At 41.5% G+C, this 20,970-nt stretch overlaps 1 protein-coding gene across 2 annotated transcripts in view; it reads left to right on the forward strand.

Annotated features, from left to right (window-relative positions):
* Kif26b (kinesin family member 26B) overlaps positions 1-20,970 on the forward strand; it is a 488,260-nt gene that overhangs the window by 369,305 nt on the left and 97,985 nt on the right. For both annotated transcript variants that reach the window (XM_048809263.1, XM_015483559.2), the window contains one exon: positions 18,935-19,141. In XM_048809263.1, the coding sequence (XP_048665220.1) occupies positions 18,935-19,141 (207 nt within the window). The remainder of the gene's footprint in view (positions 1-18,934; positions 19,142-20,970) is intronic.

Genomic DNA, 20,970 nt, shown 5'->3' on the forward strand with positions numbered 1-20,970 from the left:
CCTATCATTTTCTATCCTGTTGCTTGCCCTACTTGTTCTGCTAGTACTGTTATATTGGACAGAAAAGCTAATGTCTATTTCAGATTCTCTCTTGCTGCGGACAGCCTGAGGTTTATTCTGCCTTTAGAGCAACACAGACCCAAGATGAGATTTTTTTTTTTAACCTCAAATTCATTGCATCCATTTCCCTCTGTATGATCTTTCTCAGCAGCCCCTGCCTGACAATTCTGGCTATGTGTGAACACACTGGTACAGTGATAACTTTGGCCCACACATCAGGCAGCTAGTTCATTAAATGCAGATTCATGTGTGAGTAAAGAACCAAACTACACACCCTTTAATATCAACTTTCGGGTATCATTTAGATGCCTGCTTCTTTCAAACACTCTGCCAACATCCACGTGGCCTACAAGAGTTGATTCTACCTGGAAAAGTATTCATCAGGCTTGCTACTGACCCTACCTGTATTGGTCAACTTTTCATCACTGTGACAAAATACCTGAGAAAAGCAACTTAAAGGAGAAAAGATTTATTTTGGCTTAAAGTTTCAGAGGTCTCAGTCCACTGTTGTTCAGCCCCTCATTGTGAATTTGTAGTGAGGATGAACATTGTAGTGGGGAGTGCATGGTGGAGCAGAGCTTCCCACCTTATGGCAGTCAAGAAAGGGAGGGGGAGGGGAGAAGGGGCTGAGGATAAGAGATATCCTTCCAGGGTATGATTCCAGTGACCTATTTCCTCTATCTCAGTCCCACCTCCTAAAATTTCTACCAACTCACAATAATACATCATCTATGAAGCATCAATGAATTATCCCACTCATGAGGTCAGAGTCCTCATGATCCAATCACTTCCCAAGAACTCCACCTCTGAACACTGCTGCATCAAGGACCAAGTCTTCTTACACATGAGCCCTTTGGGGGACATTCCAGATCCAAACCATAACAAGTAGCCCCCTCTGTTTTTTCCCCCAAGTTCAAATCAAGAGCTTTTGGTGGTTTTGCCCTTGTTCAGAAAAGCATTGGGTTTTGTTGCAAATATATTCTTGAGCATTTTATTTTTGAAAGTAGATAGATGATGGTAGATAGATACATACAAACATAGAAAATTGATAGATACAAGATAGATGATATAGAAGTTTGTGTTCCTATTTAAAATAATGGGATCTGTTTGCTTGGAAGCATCTATTCCCTTGCCTGACCAATGGTTTCTGTCTGTAAGATGGCTAGCTGGGCTCTCAGTCCTAAGCCTCTTCACTTCCTGTAAGAAACCACAACCACAGCCTCATTCACTTGCTCCCCATAGAAAAACATGTGAGACAGCAAATGTGATATAAACTGGCTTTACCTCATCTACTAGTTGAACTTGTACTCTAATATTTGGACCTCAAGTACCTTATCTGTACCTACAATAAGCATGAAACAGCAGTTAGTCTCTAGGTGAACAACGTGGAAAAACTTAGCCATTTGACTAGTACTAAAATACTAGGTGTAATAATCATATCCAGGCAACTACAAAGACTTGAACAAGGACCTTTATGGTCCTTGGAAGTCACATCTATCAAACACACAAGGAAAACAGAAGGCTAAATTTCATGCAACCACAGCACCAGCCCTCCTCCTGTTTGCTGAGTGATTAGCAGGTCCTGTTTGCAGAGGGCTACACAAGCTGTGAATTTACCATGTGCCCACCAAGGGGGTCATTGTATTTGTCAACCTGTCAATAAACTACACAGTAAAGATTTGAATCATAGCACAGAATAGTTTCAAAGGACTTGTTACAATCTATCAAGTCAACAATTTACAATTTTAGAAAGTCCCTGAATACAAATTTACACAATTTTGAGTTGTTTTACAACTTATCAGACCATTAATCTAAATTTTAAAAGTCCCTTATAATATACTTAATCATAGCATGTGCTTTTTTTAAGTGCTAAAATATGTTTCGGCATGCTAAAACCCAGCAGCACAAGGAAAAAATGACTTTAGAGAGTTGCATTAAAACTTGCCAAGGCGACCATAAATATATTTATCATGAGGTCTGTTTTCTGCACAATTTATATGCAATAGGTTGGATTTCATCTAAAAGATTTATTTTTGTCCTCTTGCCTTGTCTTTCTAGGTAGGCATCTGTGATTACAGAGAAAAATGTACAAGATGTGGAGCCAGAATTGGGTTGGAATCCTGCTTCCTATTTACCTACATCCTATGAAAGCTTAAGGGAGCTATTCTGTTTCTTTGAACCTATCTCTTACATGACCTGTATGCTACATAATCTGTCTACTATATGGGGTAGCTGTGAGAGTTAACACAGAGCAAAGTGGAAGTAAGCCATCAACAGCTGCATGTTGACCTTGAACTACATGTGAGAGCTAAGCCTGAGCCTGAGAGTCACCACACCTTACTTTGCCCCCTTCTTAGAAAAGCGCCCCTCAACTCTTCCCTCAGAGAAGACAATCTTACCTCCCTCCATCTCTTTTGTCAATTCACTACCTCCTACCCTCCCAGTGAGCCTAAGTACCACATTCTAGTCTATCACATGCTAAAGATATAAGATGAAAGAATTTAGAATCTGAGCAGGTTGCTTTTAAAACATTTCCAATCTTTGATTTAATTTATCATTATTATTTACAGAGCACTCTTCCTCTTCCTTTGTATCTCCTTTCACTTCCAGAATCTTCCCAGGCAAGTTCCTGTTTCTGAATTCTTCCATCTCTGCTTTCTAACTCCCAGCTTAAAAAACTTGCTGGTCCTATAGAATTGCATTCAGTTGTGTGAAAGTCACGTTGGTGGTATTGGGACTATAAAGATAAATAAAATACAGGTTCTTCTTCAAGGTATGCACAGGCTTACAAATTTATAAATGAGATTTTTCCTGCAGCCTGCCTGCCATATGTAATTACAAAATCTAAATATCAGCTTTGATGGAGAGCTTCTCTCTCAGCACAAGTTACCTGTCACCATCAAGACCCACCCAGACATCTCATCCTAAACTTGTCTTTCTGGGGGAAATTCATTATAGACTCATTGACCCATACTTAGAAATGAGTGTTTCTTATCACAAATAAGTGGAAGTCACTAGAGCCCTTTCCAGTGCTACCTGAGGGCCCTTTGCCATCTGGACTCTGCTATATATAGGTGGATAGTCTCATAATAAGATATCTGGACTGGGTATGATGACACACACCTGTAATTCCAGTGACTCAGGAGGCTGAGGCAGGAGTATCAAAAGTTCAAGTCCAACCTGGACAACTTAGTTAGACCCTCAGCATCTTAATGAGACAGGTCTCAAAATTAAGAATATATAATAAAAAGGGGCTGAGGATGTAGCTCAGTGGTAAAGCATTCCTGGCTTCAATCCCCACTACCCCCCCCAAATTTTTTTAAGTCATTGGCATATGAATGGGGCCACAAGATGGAGCTGGTTTACATCCTCCTTCTGACCTCTTCTGTGTGCCAAAACTGGAAGAAAAAAAAAAATCAAGCTGGAAAGTCACCAGTGTTTACCTACCCAATAGTGCAGAATTTTGCATCCCCTCTGCATCACCCAATATTATGTTTTTAGTGACTTGTTTGTCCTGGAATACGTCAATCAAATTCAATCAGGTTCTGCATGAACTGTGACTTGGTAAAATTATCCTAAGTCTCCTGCTTTAAAAAAACTATCTTCCTGGGGCTGGGGCTGGGGCTCAACAGTAGAGCACTCGCCTAGCATGTGCGAGGTGCTGGGTTCAATCCTCAGCACCACATAAAAATAAGTAAATAAAGATATTATGTCCAACTACAACTAAAAAAAAAATTTTAAAAAAGCTACCTTCCACATGAAATAAATATTGACCATTCTACCTGACCATACATATTTGTTTCTAGAAATTGTTAAATGAAAGTGTTAATCATTATCCTCAAATGTACTCACTTTCACACACACACACACACACACACACGCACATACTGTTATGCACATGTGTATTGTATACACACACATTCATGTGCACACAACAGTGCACTCATACATGCACACGGACTCATGCACATATCACTTCAATGCTGGGACAGTGTTCTCTGGCATGAAAAAATAGTCTCAGAAAAATTTCTAGTTTCCTTTATTGTTGATTTCCTTCCTAAGGTTAATGCCCGATTCCATATTAGAAATCAATCTCAAGTAGAACTAGGTGATAGAGTTCTAATGTGAAATTGGGCATTAACCTTAGGAAGGATCAATAGGTTAGACAACTTTTCTTCAAAGAGAAGCACAGCTCCTGTATCAATACATATATGGTTCTGTAACTTCCACTTTGATGTCAAGAAATCTTCTTCCCTTAGTTATCAGAATCTTTGCCATTGATAAGATTATCATTTTGGGACTGGGTGTGTAGCTCAGTCATAGAGTACTTGCTTATTAGCATGTGTGAGGCCCTGGGTTCAGTCCAATCACAGCACATGCATATTCATGCACACACTTATGCACACACACACACACACAAACAAACAAGACTATCATTTTATGGAGTGTTAGGGAAAAACTCTATGAAGAGGAGGCCAACTTTGTCCCTGGACAGTAGTTTTCTAACTGTAATTCTTAGAACAGCATAGTGCACATCACTGGGAACTTACGAGAAACACCCATTCTGAGGCCCCATCTCAGATCTACTAAATCAGAAACCCTGGGAGGAGGGCCGAGCAATCATGCAGTCTAATTTTCAACATATAGTCTAAGCCTTAGGACCATTTAAATAAGAAAATGGGAATTTTTCCTTATGGGCATCTATAAAAATAATTTCTTCTAAATTACTTACCAAAAGTGTGTCTAGAAAATCCAGATTAGGAGGCCAATTTTCTTATAAGAGTTTACAGAGTATATAATCTGTGCTGTGGCCCTTTCATGATGGAAACTCAGTCACTGCTTAGGATAGGAATCAGAATGGGATGGAACAGTATCCAGCTGTGAGCTAGGATGGAGGAGCCAGTGTTGTTCTTCCCCCTTCACAGGGGAAAAAGAGATATTCTCCTATCAGGCAGCTTTCTAGTTCCTGCCAATAGATTCTGTTCTGTGGCTAGAACATAGCAATCTACATCCTGTGGATTATGCATATTACTGTAAGACAAGCTCTCTTCTTGTGCGTTCTGAAGCAGATCTGTCTTTGGTTCTTTCCTCAAATCTAAATATTTTGTCATATTTAGCTTGCCTAGGTAAAGGGGAGCACATTGCTCATCAGCATTTAATAAATATTTATCTGTTGGTTGACTAATTCATTATCCTTCACGTCAAGTTACATGGCTGCTACCAGCATCCATGCATATGTATGCAGCAGACTCTTAACTCCCACACTTGTGTGTCAGCTCCACAGTCCCTGTGAAAGGCTCACCGATCAAGTAGTCTACACATTTAAAATGCCATGCATTTTTAAACTTAAAAATTTAAGTTTCATAGTTTCATCCTTATCTTCATAACTCCCCCAATTGGAAGAGTGCTGGTAGAGCTGTTCGCATTATTTTACTGATGGAGAAACACCAGTAGTTGTCTTTTATCACAAAGCAATGGGAACCTCCTAGGTACTCTGCTTATCTATCCCTCCAGTGGCTCCCCATAGAATCTTTTTAGTTTGGAAAAGAAGTCTCTCTGCAGTCTGACACTACCCTATTTTTTCAGCTGAATTTCTTACCTTTCCTCCCCTTTGCCCATCCTACCCTAGAATCAGAATAAAGCGTACAATAACACTCACTGAACCCTTACCACGTACCATGCTCCTTGTCAAGTACCAGGCTCATTTAATCTTCCTAAATAACTTCTATGGTATGGAGACACTGTTACCACCTCCACTGTATATATGAGGAAACTGAGGCACAGAAAATGTAACTTGTCCCAAGGTGGCAGAGCTACTTGCAGATTCCAAGACACCAGTCAGTCCCACTCTTCCATCCCTCTGCCCACCTTGCACACTTTGCCCCAGGTCCTGCCCTCAGAGCCTACTGAACATCAACTCCTCTTCCAAGTCCCATTCATCATCATCTTCATGAAACTTCTCTTGACCTCTGCTCCCCAAATGGAAATGCCCACCCACACTTGGGTCCTGATTGTACTCCAGTACAGAACTCTTTTGTCCTTCTCTGTTATACTTTTTGGGAGGTCTAATAAACTGTAAGACCCTTGAAAATGGTATCTGGTTTTTAAGCTCTCGATAACCCCAGACCCTTACATAGTATTCGGTCCATATTAAGAGATACTCAATGAAGGAAGGAGTAGACTTTTGACCTGTTTATCCACTAGACTAGTTTGGGGAAGGTGGTCATTAGTTGTGTGGGTGAATCATTGCTTTGTCTCTCCTAGACTGAAGTTTTAAAGTCCAGACAAAGCTGGGTGCAATGGTACATCCCTGGAATCCCAGCAACTCAAGAGGCTAAGGCAGGGGGATTGCACATTCAAGGCCAGTCTCAGCAACTTAGCAAGGCCCTGTGGCAAAATAAAAATAAAAGGACTGGAGATATAGCCCAATGATAAAGTACCTCTGGGCTCAATCCCCTGTACCTAAATAAATAAAGTCCAGAAACTATGAACTATGTTGTTTCCAATGCTATGAACTATGTTGTTTCCAACTATGTTGTTTCCAAACTATGAACTATGTTGTTTCCAACTATTTCCAATGCTTCAATAAAAGACATTGGAAATCCAAAAGGGCAGTTTGTGGATTCACCTAGGAAAAAAAAAAAAAGATAAAACAGCCCTATATAAGCCAGAGCTCACAAAGTCCATGGTTGGGACATCTTGTAGTAGTAGCACCCAGTGGTGACAACAATTCTTTCTACAGCACCATGATAAAGCCTTCATCTGCACTCTGAGGAAAGCTGATCCCATTGTAGGCAAGAGGATTGCCGAGGCTATCTGCAGGGCCTAAATAAAGTTAGCTTCTATAGTCTGGCAAGCTGCAGCTGCAAACCATCTATCCCAGCACATGACAAATGCTTCTGACATTTCTTTCAGACACAGTGTGCTGGGAAGCCTTTTAAATTCTCAAATGCAAGAGTCTCCCTTATTGATCAGGTGCCTTTCATTAAAGGTTTCCAAAGTCTCTCAGCCACAATGGGAACACTCCCCTCTCAGGCCACCTCCATGGTCCTAGCCCTTCAGGCAAAGAGGATTATCATTGTGGGAACACAGGTATGTACCTTAATTTGATGTTGTTCTTTTTAGTTCTTATGAAATGCACACTGGGGAAGACTGTGATTAGTTAACTTTCCTACCCCCATCATATACACATTTTAAGAAGAAAATAAAGAGAAAACACATCTTCCTAATAATCCCCTGTATTAGAATTTATCATTCGGCTTTGAACTTGTATCCTGCTGCCAGCAAGGGCTTTTGTGCCAGGGCAGAGGGTGGTGAAGGGAATTACAGGAGCAGTCAGGAGCTTGCCTCTGGGGGAGGTGGTAGGAGCCTCTCATGAGCATTCACTCCTTCCCTCCAGCTGGGTTTTACTGGGCCCCTCTTACCAGCATGTCCTCCCCCTCCCTTCAGGCTGTCCCTTCCAATCACATGACCTCCTATCCTTCGGACAAGATGGCAGCAGTAAGCTGAGGGCTCAGTGGAGCTAAGCTGAGAATTAAAGTTTCTTTAGTTCCAAGTCTAAATCTTGAAAATAGAGGGATGCTTAAAATGGAGATGCTACCATCTCCCTTCTGTTTTATGTATAGACTCAACTGTTTCTCTGTCCTCTGGGCCTCCTTCCTGTCCCTCTCCCCTGCCTCCCTGATGTAGGGCACTGTGCATAGCATATGTTCAACATATGCTTAGTGATTGAGCAGGTGCATTCCTGAGCATGGGAGCCTTTTGAAGGAACTGATGGAAAAAGAATTAGGGTAATTACAACTTATTTTTAAACTTTCCTACTCTTTATTTATTGTTGGATGTGAATGAAATTCTGTAAGATTTGCAAGGGACAAGGGATTCAGGACCAAGATACTCCATACTTCTTCTCCTTTCTCTTAGTGTGGGGCGAACATGAAAATGTACAGTTTGGTGTCATGATCCATGGTAGACTTTGATGAAATTTAAATTTAGGGACTAGGGTTGTAGCTCAGTGGTAAAGTGCTTGCCTAGCATGTGTGACTCAGCACCACATATAAATAAATAAAATAAAGATCCATTGACAATGAAAAAATATTTCAAAACAAGAAAGTTAAATTAATCTAGCATCCTAAATCTTATATAATACTATGTCAGGTTTCAACTTCTTGACCCAAAGATCCCTCCAGTGCTTTTTTTAACTAGGATGATTCCCTTGGTTTCTTATGTTCTTCCTTCTCCTCTTCCCTGGTACTAAGACTGCAGAGCTCCAGACTGGAGAAGAAGCCCACTGTAGAAATGTGCATGCCCCTGGCTTTTCTAGGAAAGGACTCCTCAGCCCTTTGGAGGCCAATTTCAACAGATCCTGAGATGATGCTCTCCCACTCCCAGGCTGCAGTCTGAGGCTGGAGAGACCCTAATGATAAACTGAATGGGTTCTGTACAGTCTCATCTGTCATCTGTCCCCGGGCAGCTCTGAAAAGCCAGGCTGTCATCCTCAGGTTCTATGCAGGTCTCATCCTTACATGACATAGGGGAGATGCACACATTTAATAGAAGCTGGGAGCCAGCATGGAGAGAGCTCCTCTAAGACAGGTTTATAAAGAAGATGGACTGAGGGGGTGTATTCCAGAAAGACATATACCTAATTAGTAGATAATCGTGTTTGTTAACCTTTCTTTATTTTAGATAATGAAGTTGTTTAGTATGGTGTTTTGCCAAATTAAATGGTAGATCTGGTAGCTGGTATTTCTACACAGATACCTACCTGGGTTACTTGACTTATTTTCAGAGTTCTGCATTTTATTTATCTAGGTCAAAGGCCAGAATCTGTGGAATATTGAAATTTCTGGGGCCAGAAAAGCCATGGCAATAAGGTACAGAAGACAATAAATCAAGTGTCATGTTAGCAAGCTGAAGTTTTCCCATTTATCATAAAGTGAACTATAGGAAAAAGTACTTTCCCTTGGTCCTATTTTTTCCCAAGCCAAACAGCAACTCTTTGGTGACAGAGAGTCTGCATCAGCCATGTGATATTTTTCAGTGTTTGCTCTCTGACAACAGGTCTGTTATTTAGCTCTTCAGTTGCAGCACATGAGTGAGCTTTAGTGAGAAATGGCCCTTTATTAACAATAAATACTCCAAATTCAAACTGAGTAGTCTGAAAAAATTCTAACTTAAGGGATACCTATTGCTGTTTCTTTAAAATATTCTTCCTATACTTTTTTTATCTTTTGAATGGGTATTTTTCATTTCTAACCACAATACTTTTTGTATTAAATACTAAGAAAAATCTCCCATTGTTACTCACCCATTATTTACCAAAAATCAGCAAAAGTGGAAATGAATGGAAACTGGAATCTAAACTTAACCTTTGCAGTTAGGAAAACTGGGCTCTATGGGCATAAGATGTTTTAGAATCTAATGATGAGGTCTCCTGAACTTCCAGGTCAAGGTGGTTAAAGGGAGAGAGGAAAGAAGTGAACAACTATTCCCGAGGAAATGGGTACTTTTGTGAATGGGGGTTCGATGGGATGGTAGCTATTATGTATGGAGCACCTAATTCATGCCAAGTGCTTAACATGATTATTTGCTTAATAATCATGTGATGCCTTCAAGGAAGTGATACCAAGCACAGGCTCACTGCCCAATGCCTAGAGAAGCCAATACTCTGGCACTGGCTTTCACAAAAACAAAGAACTTTATTATGCAGTTCATAGGCAAGGTCATAAACTCAGATCTGCCTCCAAAGTCAGTTAGTAGTAGGGGCTTTGTAGGAAGGGAGAGGAAAGAAAATGCTTGTTGATTGGACGGTGAGAAGGAGGAGTTTTAGGGATCTTTTATGCAGGCTTAGGTGGTCATCATGCCTCTCATAGGTTGCATGTTCCCTCCTCCTGCCCTGGGGAGTAGTTATTATATGTAGGAGGATTTTGAGCTGGAGATGTCAAAAGACCCTTGACTGAAGAAGCTGACATTTTGCATATTTATCTAAAAACCAGTCCAAGAGAGTCCTACGGTGGATATTGGAGACTTTTTCTGAAAAGACAACTTAAGCACTTTGTTATTGAGGAATTTATGTCAGAATGTGTACAAGGGTTAGCCTGTTTCCAAAGGGGTGATTTCACAGATGAAGAGATTATGTTAAAATAATATGTTCATGGTCACACAGCTGCTAAGAGCCAGAGTCTGTCTGATTTCAAAGTTCATGATCTTTTCAGTAGACTCAATAGCCTCCTAAAAATAATAAAGTAGCCAGGTGGGATGGTGCACCCCTGGAGTCCCAGAAATTCTGGAGGCTGAGGCAGGAGGATTATAAGTTGGAAGCCAGGCTGGACAACTTAGGGAAACCCTGGCTCAAAATAAAATTTTTAAAAAGGGCTGTGGATGTAGCTCAGTGTCAGAATGCACCTGGGTTCAATTCCCAGTGCCATAATAATAATAATAATAATAATAATAATAATAATAACAACAACAACATAAAAGCTGATATTGTTGGGCACTCACTGTGTAGTTGGCCCTGATGAAAGAAATGTGGCAGTCATTTGCTGTGTTAATGATCATGGTCACCCTGCTAGGCTTGTACTCTTATTGTGACCAGTTTGTAGATGTGGCACAAAGGAGGTTAAATCACTTGTCCATTGACACACATCAGTAAATGGTTCAGCCAGAATTCAAAGTCAGGAGACTGTCTTCAGAGCCTGTGCCTCCCAGCACCAGATTGGACTCCATGAAAGTCATAGAAAGGAAGCTCTTTAAGTGAGTGTCATTGACATTGGAGGGCATCTTCAGGGCACCTCAGAATTCCATATCTGGCTGCACTTCAGGTCTGAAGGTGCTTTACCTTGGATGGATCTTTACACCAGCTTATCCATTTAAATAAGTTCCCTAATAGAGCAAGCTAAGAGACAGGGTGTCTTCTAAATATACCACTGTCAGAGTTCCAGTCCTTTCTGACAGACCAGCTCCAGAAATGTGTCTGTCTGCGTCCTCACAGCCTGGCTAATCCTCAAGCCTGCTAATTGGTATGAGGGACCTGGCTGCCAAAGGCTGCCCAGCCATTAATGGTGCCTCACAGGGGAAGACTCTTTTCCTGGGTTTCATACTCCCTCCCTCCAGCACTACAGTCCTTGCTGGGCTGGTGACAGATGCACGCTGATGAAGAGCTTTAGGGAATTTCCTAACCCCCTTTACTCCCCGAAGCACTTCTTTATTGAGTGCATCTTATTACCGGGCTCCATTTCCTGGTCTTGCACATGCTCCCTCGCACTTAGCCTTATTGTACCACCTCTTGTCACCTTTCCCAGCCCTGCTCTTAATAATGCAAATCTTCCCTCTCTGATGGCATTGCTGCTCATTATTTGCTGTCTGGCGCCACATGAGCTCACCTACTGGCACCTCTGAGAAACCGGCCTTCTGCCCAACAGCCCCACAGCACAGGGACAGGCCCAACCCCTACCCAGTCTCCCCAAGGCTGCTTCAGCTCTTCCTGTGACCAGGGAGGGGAGGAGAAGGTCAAAGCCACCACCAGGCACTTAGCTTTGGGCAAATCACTTGAATACCTCAAACCTTCATCTCCTCTGCCTCAAAATAGGGATGAAGGTAATCATAATATTTCTTTAACAGAGCTGCTAACGGTGCAACCAAATGGAAATTAAATAGGAGAAGGTCCTTTGTAAATTCTAAGATTTGTAAAACTTGTAAAGAAGTTACAGCAGTGGTGCTGATGGCTGACTGATTGATCATGTCAACAGAGAGCGGATGTTGTCCCCAAACAGGCCTGGGGTACACCTCAGCACCCAGGAGTTTGCCTCCCACCCTTCACATGTCTCTGGATTTTCTCCAGGCGAACAGTTGCCCCATGATTTTTGAATATGTCATGTACGATTATTGTTGTGTTTTTATACAAAGAAATCCAATCCGATTTAGTTTTGTTCTGTAACTAACACCAAAACTGTGCTTTGAATCTCTGGGGTTTCTGCAGATGTGTATCTGGATTCTAATGGGAACTATGGTTTGTGGGAACAACTTTATAAGACAGATTCTAAAGCTCCCTCTAAATTTAGGGATTATACAGCCTTCTGGATTCTCCCCTGTATTTCCTACTATTGGAGTTATTTGAGACCTCCAAGGTCAGTACTATTTGGAATATGATTCCTGTGATCTTCTAAAACTAACTTCTGGAACCTTTCAGTCATATGAAATCATAAGATTTTCCTTCAGGAAAAGTAATTTCAGATTATTTATACAAGTTTTACCAGAAAGGCATTTAAATTTTCTCCCTTTATAAAATCCAATTTTAATTTACTTGAGCATTGTTGCCCACCTCTTTTGTTGGGTTAAGCCGGCCCTTTGGGTAAATAAGAAGGGTAGAGAGAATCATATCTGTGGGGTCTGATGTGCTCCCACTGGGTTACCAATACAATCTTACATTATAATGGCTGTGGAAAATGGTACTTTTAATCCCTTGCAGTGAGTTTTAACAAACTGGCATTTCATCAAAATCTCTTCTGTTTGTCAGAATACCATAGCATAGAAACTGAACTTCTTGGATTTCTTGGCAGATCAGAAAATTGAGAGTGCTAAGAAGTACACATATGAGAAATGTACTCTGTTTAGGTTTCCCATCTCTCCATTTGGCTTACTTAGAATGGCTGGGAGTTTTCCTGAAGTGACTCATGTACCATGAGCAGACAGCACATCTAGCATGTTGCCTGAATAAGAGAGAAAAGAAAGGGAAAAAATATAAGAAATACCACATTTAATGTTCAGATACTCAGATCAAATTTTGCATGAATTAGTCACCTTTACAAAAAATGTAATGAGTATATATTCTTTAATTTTGGTGAAAGGAATAAGGAAAATAATTTGATTTTTGTCTCTCTTGTTTTTGTGTATGTGTATGTTTAATTTTGCTTTTATTTGTATTATTATTTGGGGGGGAGTACTTAGGATTTAACCCAGGGGAGCTTTACCATTGAACTGTATCTCCTTTTTATTTTTTATTTTGAAACAGGGTCTCACTAAGTTGCTGAGGCTGGCCTCAAACTTATGATCTTCCTGCTTCAGCCTCCAGAATTATTTGGATTACAGGCATGCACCACCATGCCAGGCATGCTTTAATTTTTACTATTAAACTATGGTAGCAAGGTGTGGTGGCAGCAACTATAATCTCAGCAACTCAGGAGGCTGAGGCAGGAGGATCATGAAGTGGAGGCCAGCCACAGCAACTTAGTGAGGCCCTGTCTCAAAATATAAAAAGTAAAATAAAAGGGTTTGGGGATACAGCTCTGTGATAGAGCACCCCACCCCTGGGTTCAATCCCCAGTACCACAAAAGCAAAACAAAACAAAAAACCATGTACATGCATACAACTTAGGAGAAGACTTCTGGCAGTGTTATTTGATGTAGAATGTTTGTTATATCTATTGGTTGGAGAAAAATGAATATTTCTTTCCTTCCTCCCTTCCGTGCTTCTCTAGGATAATACAGTTGTCCCTTGGTATTCATGGGGGGTTGGTTCTAGGATCCCCCATATATACCAAAATTCACAGATGCTTAAGGCCCTTATATAAAATGGCATAGTATTTTCATACAATTTATGCAATCCTCCATATACTTTAAATTGCCTCTAGATTATTTCTAATGCTTAAAAACATGTAAATACTGTGTAAATAGTTGTTAGACTGCATTGTTTAAGGAGTAATGACAAGAAAGAAGTGTGTATGTGTTCAGTACAGATTCAGTTTTTTTCCTAATATATTGATCCATAATTGCCGGAGTCTGTGGAGCAGAGCCAGGTAGAGAGGGCAACTGCACTACTTTACATATGTATTCCTTTTCAATCTTTAAAAATATTTTTTTTAGTTGTAGATGGACATAATACCTTTATTTTATTTATTTATGTGGTGCTGAGGAATCCAAGCCAGTGTCCCTCGCATGTGAGGCAAGTGCTATACCACTGAGCCACAACTCCAGCCCTACATATATATTCTTTTTTAATATACTTTTTAGATGTTTATGGACCTTTATTTTATTCATTCGTTTATATGTGGTACTGAGACTCGAACCCAGTGCCTTGCACATGCTAGGTAAGCGCTGTGCCACTGAGCCCCAGCTCAGCCCTAAATATGTATTCTTTACAATCTATTTTTATCTCTTTGTTCTTCACATCTGTCCTTCAAGGGAGGTGGCACAGCAGGCCCATCTTAGGGATGAGGACACAAGACGGCACCTCAGTGGTAGTGACATCTGGGTTAGATCCTAGCCATAGCACTTGGTTCACTGCGGTGCCCATCACACCCTGTTCCTGTAAGGAGGGAGCTCAACCTTTTAGAAACAATGAACTCTTGTTGTCCCTCTGAGTCTTTCTTTCAACAGTTGAACCCCATCCCCAAATATGTGGAAACCAGGAGAGGCTTCCTGATCTGTCCCAAGGACGCACCCCTGCTTTTCTCCTCCACCCGCAGCTCTCCTTAGGCAGTTGGAGCACCCTCAGCTCAACCATTTCACCCACACTTGGCTCTCCCCCGTGTGAAGCAAGCATGATGAGGTTCCTGCAGCTTACCCTCCCAAGAGGAATCCCAGTGTCCTGTCACTGCCATTTGCCTCAGTAGGAGAGAACCAGAATCCTGGGCTGGAGTTAGTTGCTAATGGGTCTACAGATTGACTGTCTTATCTTTGGTTTTAGAATCTCACCTGACAACCTGTACAGTTCCCCTTTACACACCATTCTTCCTGTGGGTGGGTTTTGACCAACCTCTCTTATTTGCCTCTGATGTACCTTAGAGAACAGTTTCTAGACAGGTTCTTGGAATTTCAGAATAGATCTGGAAGGCTTAAAGAAAATCCTAGCTGGACATGATGGCCCCAGCCTTATATCCCAGTTATTCAGGAGGTTGAGGCAGGAGGATCAAGGTCAGCCTCAGCAACTTAGTGAAGTCCTAAGCAATTTAGTGAGACCCTGTCTCAAAATAAAATATAAAAAGAGCTGAGCTGGCAATGTGGCTCAGTGGCAAAAGCATTCCTGGATTCAATCCCCAATACCACCCCCTCCAAAAAAAATTTGAATACTGCTGGGATTCAGACAAAAAATGACATGAAATGGTATTTCTAGTTAGGTTGATCCATCTGCACTTTGACTGGTTTCTACTGAGATGATTCTCCAAAACCAGTATAAAGTAAAGGTACTGAAAGATTTTAGTAGTTAATTTAACTTTCTAACCTATAACCTCGTAGAGGGGAAAAAAAACTATATATTATGAATTTATGGAGAGGACCTTCATTCTAGGCATCCACACAGGAGTTTAAACAAAGCACAGGCATGAGAATGATTGGCAGATTCTCTCTTTCTCCCACATCATCATGCATAGTTTTTTTTTCTGATTGATGAGAGATCCTACTAATAGTAAGTTGCCCCAAACTCTCCCGAATGTTAAAGTTGAATAAAAGTCTCCTGCTCGACAGCATCTGGGTAGAGAAACAGGCCAGAAGAGCTTCACTAGGTGTGTACCATGGGTCTGCGCTCTGAAACAAGGGACAAACAGGAATGTGTCTGTTATGATCATGTGAGGCAGGTGCTGTGAGTGACTATGGGCCCCACTTCTCATTAGCCTTCACTAAGGCTGGGTGGCAGCCAGCGATCGCCTCTGTGTTGATGGAGTATTTGTGCAGCTCAGGAGCCAGGCTCTGCCTCTCTCAACGAGCGTCTCATGATTCCTTTCTCTTTGGATCTCATGATGCCGTCCAGGAGGAGGTGCTGAAGTGATTAATGAGCAAGGCATAAAAACAACTGTGGCCCAAAGCAACAGCTGTGTCGTACCAGACACTGAATAATTAGACAAGTGAGGCAACATGGGGTCTCAACGGGTGGGGACTTGGGTGCAGAAAGCGCCAGTCTCTTCTCACTTGAATCAAGGTGTCAGGCCCTACTTGCTTCCACTTGGACTGTTCCTTTAGCTTTCTGTGTCCCATTCCTTCAGGTATGCCTCTTGGGAGTGACATAGTGACTGTCCCCTTGACCCTGAAAGCTGGGGGACTGGCTGTGCCTGTGAATAGCTGCCTGAACCTTCTATGTAGAACAGTGGGAGGGGCTGGGTTAAAATTGATGTTGCCAAAAACTTAATAATGTTTGTAACAAAAGCAAGGACTCCTGGCAAGAAATCCGAGGGCCATTCTTGATCCTAAGTGGTATCTCCTAAGCACTTTAATTACAGAGGATTAAGCAGGAAGTAGAGTGCTGGACTAAAGAAATAATGATACAAAAGAGGTGAAGCAGAAAAACCCAATTTTCTTCATTTAAGAGAGGAAAAAAAAAATCTCCATTTATTTAAATGAATTGCAAAGAAAATAATAGAGTAGGGCACGTCTCCCAGCCCCAAGTTCAGTGGAGTTTTAAAGAACTGTGTATCTCTGGCCAGACCGGAGGCTGAGACCTTCTGCCCATCTGTAGAAAATGAACCACAGGCTTGGAGCTTCATTAAGATGCAGGAGCGCTCCTCTTGGACAAATGGCTCACTAATTCAGCCCCTTCTCTCCTGCTTCTCCTCCTGGGCTCCTGCCTGGCTTTGCTCGTATTTTACATTCAGCACCTCTGGTTACCTAGAAATGGCATGCAAAATTGTGAAATAGAAAAGCAGTGGGCCATGTGGCTCCATCAGTTCTGCCTGGTTTCGAAACATCCATGACCTCTGCTGTTCAGAGCTGGGCAAGAGGAGTTGCCTACAGAGGCCCCAGTTACCTACCAAAAGTTGCAGTGAGAAAAGATGCTCATAGCACACCTGCTGTGTAACTGCGGCAAATCTACAGAAAGGAACTGAAATCAGACTATAATGACTTCTGGAAAATAAGGAAATTACCAGAATAGAATTCAGATAAATGCTGTGGTTATTATCCAATATGCAATGGTGGTGGGATTCAAGGGTGCTTTCCTAGGAATAGCCATATCAGTCTCGGTGCCTAATAATGAGTCCTGGCTGCAGTGATCCTCCATGGTGTCCTGCGTGTGACTCATGGTACCCAACATCCAGGGCGAGGAGTTTGTTTTCAGATATTATCATGAATACCATTATTGGGAAACCATAAGATGTCATGATCCAGAGGGAGGCAAGTGAAGGTGGAGGAAGGAGGAACAAGAGTTCAACTCCCATGTGCTCAGAACTATGACTATGTTCAGCACCTCCTGTCAATCCATTGAATTCTCACACCTGTCCCACAAAACAGGCATTGTTATTCCTGTCATATAGTTGAGAAAACTGAAGCTTTGAGAAGTTGACATGATGGAAGAAGTATGGGCTTTGGAGATGGATCAGAGCCCCACCTATCACCCACCATGTTCAGTGATCTGGGGCAACCCATGTAACATCTGTTTTCTACTCTGTAAAATCCTGACAAGTCTGGATCTATGCACTGGATTATAGGGAGGATTCAATGAGATAATGTTGATAATAGCACAGTCCTGGCACACAATTGACCCTCAGAAAATGGCAGGTATTCTTCTACAATCTTGCAGAAACTAAATGTGAACCCTAAGAGGTCAGCATTTTCCCAAATTTGGGCTTCTTCCACTGTAACACCTGACCTCCAGAGCCACACTGAAAGACAACAATTAATTTATAAAGACAAATTTAGCTGGGGCATAGTGCTAAACCTGTGATGGCCCAGTGCTCTTGGAATTCTTTATGTTTCAGCCTTGTACACTGCAAATTAGTCCCCATGCTTCACTAGACGAGCTGAGATGGACCTCACTCCATGTGCACAATATTTATTATTCTCTGAACATTTCTATATGTTTTAGGTATTTTATTTAAAAATATATAACCCCCCTCCCCAAAAATTGTATGATGGAGAATTCATCACACCTGGAAACTGATTATATATGAAGGAAAGAGTTTAGAAACAATCCTTGTTCATACCTTCACAATGTTCCAAATTATAATACTGAGATCATCTGTCTACATCTGTTACTCTAGGCATTACATGTCTTTGCATCCCTCATGAGTGGCACAGTGCCTGGCACATAGTAGTTACTCAAAGAAAATGGACTGAAATAGCAACTCAGTAACAAACAGCTGTTAAGGGAGCAAATTCCATTTCCCAGGCATGTCGCTTCCAGATCTGCTTGTGACTTCAGCTTCATTTCTGCATTTCCATGAGCACCACACTCAGCCATGAGATGGGGCTGGGTTGGTCAGGAGCACTAGAGATGCTCATGTTCAATGACTTGGAACATGGGTTAAAGGGCACCACTTCCTGTTTCCTACAGAGATGTGCTTTCATTCCCTGAAATGACAACTTCTCTGTACTCACTTAATGGGATTCCCAAATAACATGTTGCAAACCAATCTTTTATCACTGTTGCCCCCTTGGAACACATTTCAAATGCTGGCCATTTAAAAACAGGCCATTTCCCAGGCCTTTAATGATGACACTAATAACTGTGGATTTTTGTCTCCCAGAGTCCTGATGAGCCAAGCTGGGGAGTAAATTATAGAGCTAACTTTTATGTGCATGGTTTATTGATCTGTGAGCTTCAAGGGAACTACACCAGCCCCTATAGCTTGACAGTCCAGATTACCTTTTCATCTATGTAATTGGGCCACTAGGGCACAGTTAATTTTTAATTTATATTAATAGGAAGACAAAGAACAGGATATGCCATCTCTGTATTAATGTAATGGACATATCAAAATATTCTACCTGGTAATTATAAATAAATCAGCTTTCCCATGACCCAGTGAGGATTAAGTTGCCAATTCATTGTGCAGTTCATCATAATGTATCATGAAAAAGTTCAATGCTGTCATGAATATTTATATCACATGGGTATATAAGGATCCAGCTCTCTTAATTCATGTTGCTTCCCATCTTCATTTCTTAATAGGTGAAAGTCATGCTTCGTATTTGTTCTACGTTGGCTCGTGATACCTCAGAATCCAGCTCTTTCTTAAAGGTGGACCCTCGGAAGAAGCAGATCACTTTGTATGATCCCTTGACTTGTGGAGGTCAAAATGCCTTCCAAAAGAGAAGCAACCAGGTCCCTCCTAAGATGTTTGCCTTTGATGCAGTTTTTCCACAAGATGCTTCACAAGTGAGTATAACCCCCCCTGGGGATGGACACTTATTTACCAGAACCTGTAAGCTGAGGGGGTGTCATCCAGAATACTTGATAGACCATTTCCTCCACCCACTTAGTGATTTCTAGAAATCCTTCTGAGCTCCTTTGAAGAGTTCATTCCTTCTGAGTTATTGTGTATCAATGTTTGACATACAGATGCAAGAAGATAACAGCAGGAATTAGAAGTTATAGGAACAAACACCCCAAGGAGCTGGTAACTGGTCCAGTAGGACTCTACTTCTGCCTGGGCTTCTAGGTATGGGCATGTAAGAAGGGAGAAATTGTTCAAGGGAGCTGGGTTAAAATCAGGTAGTGTCCTAGGACCCTACAATATCAAAATATCCATTGATATTGAAGGCAGGTCTGTAGTCCTAATAAGGAACTAGAATGCTAGACAGGGAAACTGAGGCTAACATGCATCCTGCCACCTGGATCCGTGGAGTAGTGGGTAATGAAAGAGGCTCAGAGATAGCGGCTATGTCAATTCACTGATGATGCATTTCAACCCACTATTCAGTGCTAAAACAATAAACATTTATTATGTTGTTCAGGACCATTTGGGCAATTCCGCAGCTAGTTTGACTCTCTTGTGATAAGCTGTGGGTTGGATAGGCAGCTCTGAGGATCTTGGCTGGATGCTATCACATGTTTGGGGTTGGCTGGCATTCAGCTGGTCTACCGTAGCCCTGGCAGGGTTAACAGGTCTCTCTTCCATGTTGTCTCTCATTGTCCAGCAGGCTAGCTTGGACTTGTTCTCATGGCAGTGTCCAGGTCTCAACTATGCAGGCCTCTTTAAGGCCTGTGTCCACAATTGATGCAACATCATTTCTGTAGCCTCCTATTGGTCCAAATTAGTGGGATGGGGATGAGACTTCTCTTTACTGGATGAGCTGCAAAGTCACATTTCAAGAAGCATGCACACAGGTTGAGATGGAGAACTGGGGCCATTTTTTGCAATCACATTATTTGGTGGTTGGGGGAGGGGGTCATAAAGCTAAGATTTTTGGACCATAGGCAACCAAGGAATTGCAGACCCTGTCAGATGGTGCAAATGAAGCTTCTAGTCCACATCTGTTCTTACTGGGATTATCTCCTGATGAATGTGGACTTCTAAGTTGCACCCAAGAGTGCCACTTTGAGGGACTGGGGATTGAGAAAGTAGCATGAGTATGGGACTAATTATTTGCAGAAATCAATAAATAACTCAGGACTGGGATAAGCTTAGCTGGGGACTATATATATAGCACGTACAAGGCCCTGGGTTCAATCCCCAGTGCCAAAAATAAGTATACATACACGTACATGCATACATACATACATACATCAACCAGGTTATTAAGTGTATGGTGGCCTACTTGCCGACACTGTGGCATCAAGACATGTGTATCTTTCTGATAAATATTTAGTACTTTCCAAGATTTACACAACTCTGCATAGTATGGTAATAGCCTACTGCTGAACTGGAGAACAACATCAGTAGTTACAATTGCAGCCTGTTAATTTCCTCTATAATCTGAGTATAGGAAGTAATGATGTTCACACATGTTCCTGTATTACACCATAAGCACACAGGGCACATTATGGGCTTTATCCATTAAGAAACTGAGCATGGGACTGGGATTGTGGTTCAGTGGTAGAGTGCTAGCCTAGCACGTGCAAGGCCCTGGGTTCAATCCTCAGCACCACATAAAAAAAATAAATTAAATAAAGGTATTGTGTCCAAATACAACTAATAAATAAATAAATATATATATATAAAGAAGCTGAGCATGTGGTTTTCCCAAAGAATGTTACCATAAGAA

This window comes from Marmota marmota, unplaced genomic scaffold (assembly GCF_001458135.2).
Source record: "Marmota marmota marmota unplaced genomic scaffold, marMar, whole genome shotgun sequence".
Classification (NCBI taxonomy): Eukaryota; Metazoa; Chordata; class Mammalia; order Rodentia; family Sciuridae; genus Marmota; species Marmota marmota.